The sequence below is a fragment of the Mustela nigripes genome, chromosome 15 (genome assembly GCF_022355385.1).
Source record: "Mustela nigripes isolate SB6536 chromosome 15, MUSNIG.SB6536, whole genome shotgun sequence".
NCBI lineage: Eukaryota > Metazoa > Chordata > Mammalia > Carnivora > Mustelidae > Mustela > Mustela nigripes.
The window spans coordinates 2,408,218-2,417,248 of record NC_081571.1 but is presented as its reverse complement, the minus strand read 5'-3'; the positions used below and the strand labels follow the sequence as shown (position 1 = coordinate 2,417,248).

The 9,031-nt window shown below is 41.7% G+C and overlaps 1 protein-coding gene across 2 annotated transcripts in view; it reads right to left on the bottom strand.

Annotated features, from left to right (window-relative positions):
• Positions 1-5,254: 5,254 nt before the first annotated feature.
• The window catches only part of SAP18 (Sin3A associated protein 18), an 8,446-nt gene continuing 4,669 nt past the window's right edge, over positions 5,255-9,031 (bottom strand). For both annotated transcript variants that reach the window (XM_059378042.1, XM_059378043.1), the window contains exons 3-4: positions 5,918-6,040; positions 5,255-5,667 (exon numbers count right to left, since the gene is read on the bottom strand). In XM_059378042.1, coding sequence (XP_059234025.1) covers positions 5,511-5,667; positions 5,918-6,040 — 280 coding nt within the window. In that variant the 3' untranslated portion in view covers positions 5,255-5,510. The remainder of the gene's footprint in view (positions 5,668-5,917; positions 6,041-9,031) is intronic.

Below are 9,031 nucleotides of genomic sequence, written 5' to 3'. Positions count from 1 at the left end.
TGTCAGAAAATCATCACTAAAACAAAACTTTGCTCTTTGTTTTAGGAATTCCTTTGTGGTTAGAATATTATAGTGTAAAACAAATCATTTTCAAGGTAAAGCTCTGGTCAACTTTATATATGACAGAATCCAAATTGCTGTCAAACTCTTGTTCGCTGTTTTCCATAGCTACATGCACGGAGATCCACAGAGCAGACGAGACAGCTTGAGGAGGGAGGGGCAGATTCAAAGCAAACTCAGGACTGAACCCTGGAGTTCTCCTAACTTTGGAAGATGAAAAGAACTTCCAAAGTTCTCCTAACTTTGGAAGAGCAGTCTAGCAAAGGGGGTTGAGAAGAGGCCAGTGAAGGAGGAAGAAAGTATTTCAGAGAGTAATCAATTCTGTCAATATTGCTGAGAATCTAAGTGGAAAAACAGAACTGACCACTGGACGTGGTGAAACTGATTGACGGCACTAAGGTCACTCGGTCCACTAAGGACCCTAGGACCAGAGGTCTGCAGTGGGCTGAAAAAAAGGGGGGTGGGATGAAGAGCAAAGGGTATTTTAAAATGAGAAATAAATAATGCTGTAGTGTCTGCTAGTATCCCCAAATTGTTTTGTGATGGCCCCCCAAGTTCCAGTTGTCTAAAACTTTTCTTTCCCTGACACTTCCCGCTTTTCTGCTATGATCCTAGTTTCTGTTGTAACTATGATGCTTCCAGGTTATCAAGTTAGGATCTTGCAAGCCTGTTCCTTGCTTAAAACCCTTGGAGTGTCTCCACATTGCTCTCAGAATGAAATCCAAGATCCTATGTAATCTGACCTTGAGGTTACTTCTCCATGTCCTCTTGCACCTTGTGCTCAGCCCCGCAGGCCAACTTTCCTTTCCTTTCCTCCTTTTCTGCTTCGGGGCTTCAGGCACACTGCTACTTTTCCCTACCTGCTCTGCTTAGCTAACACCCTCTCATCCATCTGCCCCCAGATGCCTGAGGTTTGTCTGCCCACCACTACTAGCCATTTAAAGGAAAAAAATATTATTTTCCTTGAAGAACTGACAGCCCTCCTCCAGGCTCCACCAAGCAATATCACCATCCCTGACTGGTGTGATCAGTGATGAGCATATGACCCATTAAGTCAGTGAGAGCCAATTCTTGGGACTTTGGGAACTGCTGGGAAACACCACTTCTTTTCTGGGGGCACAGAGATGCACACCTGGAGCTCTTGGCCACCATCTTCTCACCATGATGGGAATGGACCCCGAGCAGAAAAGAGCAAGAGTGAGCTGAGGTGTGACAACTTGGAGTCTCATCATCTAGCTGGGCCCACAGCCAGCTCTCGCTAGCTGGAGACTTCGCAGTTAAATGCTTCCTAAACTGTACTATGCTAGCTGGAGTTTCCTTGTTATCTGAAAGGAGTTTCAGCTGATCTGTTTCAGGTCTCAGGTTAAATGTCACTTTGTTAACTTTCCCTGGCCCAAAGGTCCTGCTTAGTTCTGAGCTCCCTATTATCCTTCACAGTACCTAGTAGAATTTGTTAGAAAATGTCTTATTTTAATTTTTTCCTCTACTACTGGACCAAAAACTCAGTAAGGGCAAGGATCTTGTTTGCTTTTATTCATTATGCAGATACTTAGCAACTTAAGCTCCTGAATCATTTCATGGTAACATCAAACACCGAGAGCACACTATGCAGATTAACCAATTCTTAGATCAACTCTTATGAAGTAGGTACTATGGTCCCAACTTTTCGGATGAGTACACTGTGGCTTTAATGGCTGACTTAACTTTTCTGTGCCCCATTTCCCACCCCAGATTTTGGCCACAGATCTTTTTGACGGCCTAAGATCTCTGGGACTTGTTCCCTCCCCCATTCCCTCTACCACCATTGCAATTCTCACCTAGATTATTGCAGTAGCATCAGACATTCCTTTTTATCCTCAACTCCAGTCAAAACAGTACTTCAGTGCTCTAGGGACTGTTCCTTTTTCACATTCCTGCCTTTATTCATGCTAGATCTGTATCTGGAGTATAAATCCAACCCAACTTCTCTGAGGAGTTCAGCAAGCTCAAATGCCACCTTCAGTAGCAACTGTCTTTGGCATGACCCTTTCCCCTCCACCTTTTATCATGTTTATACGTCCATGACTAGACTGTAAGACTTTCCAAGGAGGACCTGTATCTGGGTCAGATTTATCTGTGTACCACACCAAGCCCAAAGTACTACCGGGAAGCACTTTCTAAATAAATTTTATCCCCTGGTACAGTACTGGAAAGCGAAAAGGGTTAATCAGGAATCCTACAAATTCTGACGGTTCCCAACAGTCATGCTACAGATTTTGAAAATGCCTCAGGAGGTTCAATTCATTCACAGTGGAAACTGCTTTAATCTCATCAACTCCTATCTGAAATTTTCTTAGGAGCTGCTAGCCTGGACAGGAAATTCTGACAGCTGAAAGCACAAAACAAGGAAGCACCAAATGCCTTTTTTCTTCTTTGTAAATTGCTCTTCACTGAATATTCACCATCAGGCACACTCAACACCATTTCATCGGCTCCTCCCAACAAGCCTTTGTGGCTGGTACTAATGAGAACACCTTTCTACAGTAAATTATGCATAACATTCCCGGTTCCTTTTTAACTTGGGAAGATTATTTTTTAGTATTAAGTATTAAAATTGCTTTTTAGACGTTAGCTTATTTGCTTGGTATAGGGGGGATGAAAATCCATAAATAAACATACTTCCTTCAAGCTTGTTCCACTGCAGGCTCCCAAGAAATTACAGCTGTTGGTAAAACAACCTGTATGCAAGCAAAAGAACACAATTTGAACACAGACCTCTTTTGGCAGCTCTGGCCCTCCAACTGGAAGCAGAGACTGTATCAGTTAAGACACATGTTCTGGTTTGTATAAAAACTGAAACCAGTCCATACTCAGGACAATGCACCTTGGCAGAAATTAGTTACAGAGGATAACTTCCCTAAACAAACAGTAACCTGGGGGGTGCGGGTGGAAGCCAGGGTGCAGAGTTGAGGATCAAGTAGACCATCAAAGAACACCACTTTTGGAAATGTATTATTTCAACATCTGTTCAGTACCTAGGTTCATGGACCCACTTGTGACCTGTTAAAGCAGGCTTCAATCTCACCTCTAAATGGGAACTAGTCTTTAGAGCTTGGTTGGGAAGGTTCATTGAGGGGAAACACTGTCAAGTTCCTCAGGCCCAGCCCAGCACTCCACTGACTGTAATTCTGATGAACTGTTTCAGGGTGTGACCCTCTTGGGAGTCTGAGAAGTACTCAAGTCTGGAATTTGACTGAATAGAAAGAGGCAGGCTGAATTCAGCTCTTTATTGAAGAAGAACAGTTTTAAGTTTTTAGAATTCTAAACCTAACCTAACAGTGTAATAGCTCCTTCCCCCTCACATGCGTGTGTGCACTCACACACATGTGCACATGCCACCATCTCAAACATCACCTGAGCCAGCGATTACTGTGGGTGTAATGGTCCCACAGCCACATATTGTAAAATCCAAATATAAATTTAACAGCGAGACTCCCTACTGAAGATCTGATAAATAACTCAAAACACCAAGTTCACATATACTATGAGGAAACTCAAAAGATAGGCAAATTATAGGCAACACATGAGCTAGAACACATACTCCGAAGGGAAAATTTCAACTCCAGAAATACCTTCTGAGCAAACAAGGCAGTCAGGACACTAAGCACTGAGCATGGTACTGTCACGGTGACCATTTATTTCTATTTTATATTTGAGGAAACAGCTCAGTTACTTACCTATAAGCCATACTTACCAAAGCCAGAGGTAAATAAGGACTAAGTACAAGTCATCTGATTCTTAGCATTATGGTCAATAATAAATCCATCAGGTAGTCTTTAACTGTACTTTTCGTAGAAGACTGAAATCTTTAAAGGAAAAATTCCATATTGGAACCAGGCAAATAAACCACTTTAAAATTACTGGGAGAATAACCTGGGATTACAGGAGAGCCCTCATTGTAGTTCATGCCATATAAAAAACTGGCTTACAAGTCCTGTATTTCATTCCTACCTTCTTCTCTGCATAGTAAATCAGTTTCTTCCCCACAAATAGGAAGATAACCATGGTTCCTCTTCTCAAAAAAAAAAAAAAAATTGGTTTAAATTACTTTTATGACTGACAGAACTCAAGTCTATCTAATCTGAAAGCAAAAAATCTAAGGGTTTGTGGTGAACTTCAGAGAAGAGGCACTACATCTAGGTTCTGGGCTGGTTCTCTGCCGCCTGGTGATGGGCTTTGCTGAAGGGACATCGATTCCACAGAACCATTACATTTAAAAGGCTGCTTCTGTATGTACAAGATAAAATGACTGGAATCTGACTGAAAATCACTGCTAGCACCTATTTGTTCATTTTGGAATATAAGTTTTCCATTTCCTACTGTAACAGACTATGGTAATTTAAGCTACTACACTCTGGCCACACTCTAGAAACTTCAAGAGGCGAATGTAATAGAGCCACAGAAGATTCAGATCCAGCTTTGACTACTTTATGGCTACTAGCTAATATTTACTGTTTCTTACAGGTCAAGCCCTAGAAATATTTAATCACCACAATCCCATGGGCTGTCCTCTCCATTTTACAAATAAATACCAAGAGATTCATGTAACTGGTCCAAGGCTGCCAAGCTGCTGGTGCAAAAATGTTTAGCCCAGCTTGTCTTCAGCACGACGCACGCTGACTCGCCAGACACTGATACAAGCCAATCCCCGGCACTGGTAACTGCAAGTGTCGATAGCCTCTATTTACTCAACTTCGCCAAATCCCTAGCTCTGCTCCCAGGTCTTGGGATTCCTCTTTTGTCCCTCCATTTTCAGACCTTCGAAGTAAACCTTCCCAACTTATCCTAAGGGCTAACCCTTGTTTCCTCTATACTGGTTCGTCGTCAAAATGCCCTATTCTCCCCATTTTTCAAACATAAAGAGCCCTCACCATGGCACCCACTTTCCTCTTTTTACATCACTGTACCTTGTTTTAGGCAGGTCCATCTCTTTGAGCAGACACAGCGTCTTCAACTTGCCTCAGCTCATGCTATTCCAAAATGCCACCTCATCCTTATTCTAACTGCAGGCCACAAACTCGCCCTCTAATTCATCCCAAGGCTCTCTTAGTCAGCCCCATTTGGGCTTAAACATACCATCCTCCATTACTCAGCATAAACCCCAAATACTACATTAAACCCTGTTCCCGTGCCTTTATGAATTTTCACACTCTGGTTGATTGCACACATATATTTAACAATACAGTTTTACAAAGAATGCTAAGAGCACTTTTCTTTGTATTCTATGGAAGGACCAGAAACATATAGACTTTCTATTAATATCCATACCAAAGCCAGCCAAATCTAATTCCTAAATAGATGCATTACAATTTGTTTAGACTTTAAAGGCTTAATGGCAATGACAAGGGGAGGAAAAAGAATTTATTTTACATAACTGAATGAAAAATAATTCAAGAAATAGTAAATAAAATTTAATATGGTCTCATGCGCCCCGAAGGTGGTGGTGCCCGATTTGGAGGTGTGATTGCTATGTCCAGATAGTCTCCTATTTGGAACTTCTGCGACTGCAGGGTCATTGAGTCATCAGTCCCCTTCCTCCCAGACATGGTGCTGCCAATCTCCTTTACTCTGCGGAAAAGGAGACCCAACTGTTAATGGATCACAAGTCAATGAAACTAAATATGCACTGCAAAGTAAACGTGGGACTGGATTTGCTCCATATCTTATGGCACAATTAAAAATTAATTACTGCATTAAACTAAGCCAGAGTAATAGAATTTATATCCCCCCCCAAACCAGAGACTTATTTAAAGGTGAGGGCTTATCCCTATCTATTAACCAAAGAGATTATAGGAATTAAAAATTAAAAGTTACCTACCGATAGCCAGGCCTTTTAGGATCTGTAAAAACAATTGCAAAATTGAAGTGTGTGCCCTTCTTTCTAGCTTCTGGGTAGACTTCTTTTACTAAACTAGTCAGTTCTTTCAAAGTTGCATCCATCCTGAGTTTTTAAAAGAAAACATATTTGATTAATCAATAATATAACAATAACATAACAAGAATATTGATATCAATGAGTTAATTAATTATGTGTGAATTGTGACCTGTTAGAATTACAGCTGTCAAGGTCTTATAGTTTAACTTTATTTTCTTTCTTTATTTTTTTAAAAGATTTCATTTATTTATCTGACAGAGATCACAAGTAGGCAGAAAAGCAGGCAGAGAGAGAGGAGGAAGCAGGCTCCCTGCTGAGCAGAGAGCCGGAGGCGGGGCCCGATCCCAGAACCCTGGGACCATGACCCGAGCCGAATGCAGAGGCCCTACCCACTGAGCCACCCAGGCGCCCCTTTAACTTTATTTTTTAAGAGTTTATTTTTAAGTAATCCGACACATAACATGAGGCTCACATCACAATAGTGAGGTCGAGTCACATGCTCTACCTGAGCCAGCCCGGTGCCCCATGCTGGATTATAAAGCAGCTAATAATCCTATCTGCCCCCATAAACTCCCCGTACCAGCCCCAATGATCGAAATGTTAATACATTAAAGTCAGACTATTAGTGCTAAAAGGGAATGCAAGCTGGTGCAGCCACTATGGGAAACAGTATGAACATTCCTCAAAAAAGTTGAAAATAGAGCTAGCGTTGATCAACAAGTGCCCTATTAACCGCAAAGATACAAATGTAGTGATCCAAAGAGGCACCTGCACCCCAATGTTTTTTGTTTTTTTTTCCTAAAGATTTATTTGACACAGAGAGATCACAAGTAGGCAGGGAGGCAGCTGGAGACAGGGGGAAGCAGGCTCCCTGCTGAGCACACAGCCCAATGTAGAGCTCTATCCTAAGACCCTGAGATCATGACCTGAGCCGAAGGCGGAGGCTTAACCCACTGAGCCACCCAGGCACCTCGCACCCCATGTTTACAGCAACAAGGACCACAATAGCCAAACTATGGAAAGAGCTCAGATGTCCATCGACAGATGAATGGATAAAGATCATGTGGTATATATACACAGCCCTCAAAAGGGAGAAATCTTGCTATGTGTAATGACATGGATGGAACTAGAAGATATTATGCTAAGCAAAATATGTCAGAGAAAGACAATTATCATATCTCACAGATATGTGGAATTTAAGAAACAAGATCATAGGGGAAGAGAGGAAAAAAATGAAACAAGATAAAACCAGAGAGAGAAACAAACCATAAGAGACTCTTAATCTCAGGAAAGGTTGCTTGAGTGTAGGGGGCTGGGACGGGGCTGCTGAGTGATGGGTCACTGGGGAGGGGAATGTACTGTGGTGAGTCCTGTGTGTTGTGTAACACTGATGGAATCACAGACCTGTACCCCTGAAACAAATACTACATTATATATTAATAATAAAAAAAGAAAAAGAAAAAAATAAATATACCTATCAAAAAGGGGGGGGCACTTTAGGGATTACATTTGCTATCTTTCGTTGCTATATAACATCTTACTGGCATAGTGATTTACTTTTTTAAGAGTAACTACTCCAAAGTAATCCAATTAAATTATATTTCCTTATCTCTAAAGCATGTACTTTTCCACCTTTCATGTCTGAAGTTGGAATGCATCTTAGAATCAATGACAAGAAAGCATTTTCATTAAGATGTAGTATTTTTTCTTTCTAAGATGGAATCTAAGAGTTTTACATTAGATAGAGCCATAAAATCAATGAAACATGAAATTTTCTTTAGGACTAAGCATAGTTTCCTTTCACAGTACATATTCTTGCCCTGCAAATATTTATTTGAACTCAGAACTTAAAACAGTCCTTTGAGCTAATATAGCACAACCTGAAAAAAATCTTTCTAAACATGAGCATCTTGGAAAAAGTTAACAAACTATAATAGTGTATATTTTTATAGTTTTCTTTCATGACAACTGAAAGAATGAAATGGATGATGTGAAACTGAAACAACTTTGCCTACAGGGGGCCATAAAATGAAAACAAGGGACACTAGATACTCTCCAAGAGTGTTCTCCCCAAAACATCCCCCGACTCTCCCCTAGTACCATCAAAACTACCATCACTGGGGCGTCTGAATGGCTCAGTTGGTTGAGCATCTGACTCTTGACCTCAGCTAGGGTCTTGAGTTTGAGCCCCATGTGGCGTTCCACAATGGGTGTGGAGCCTACTTAAAGAAAAATAACAAAAAAAAAATCTCTTATTATCACTCACGTCATTGCTCAGACCATAAACCTAAAAGTTTTCCCCATCTCCATCCCGTTATTTCTTACCTCCTAAATACAGAGCATATAATTTTCTCCATTTTTCATCATCACGGATTTCTACACCTCATTATTTAACTGCCTTTGATTCATCTTCATCTCAGTTTTTTAAAGATTCTGTGTAAAGCTGTTGTCACATGAGTGACACCTGTTACCACCACCCAGGGAGGAGACCAACCACCTGGAGGATAGCAAAGAGCCCAAAAATGCCTTCCACTAGGAGCAGCAATCAACCTACTGCCTTAGCTTGCAGGTGCTGGGGTTGCCAAGACAGACACAACTCAGAGACAACAGAGGGAACAATGCTTTACTTGCACTGAGAAAAGACAGCAGAAGATATGCTTCATGAAGTGTGGATCCCCCCCATGACCTACAGGTCTCCCCCTGTAGCTGTTGCCCAGACAGTCTGCATGTACCCTTCTTGAGCTGCAGGTAAAGACCCCTGAGAACAGATACTGCAGGTCAGGTCCCATGCAATGGCACACAGGCAGAACAAAGATCACATCAAACCCAGAATAGGGAAAGATACTCCCAAAGACATTTACCCAGCACAGTTGTGAGAGCTCTTTAACTATTTGCAAAAAACAGAACAAACAAACAAACAAACAAAAAAAACCAGGGGTGCCTGGGTGGCTCAGTGGACTGAGCCTCTGCCTTTGGCTCAGGTCATGATCTCAGGGTCCTGGGATTTAGTCCAGCACTGGGCTCTCTGCTCAGCAGGGAGCCTGCTCCCCCCCCCCC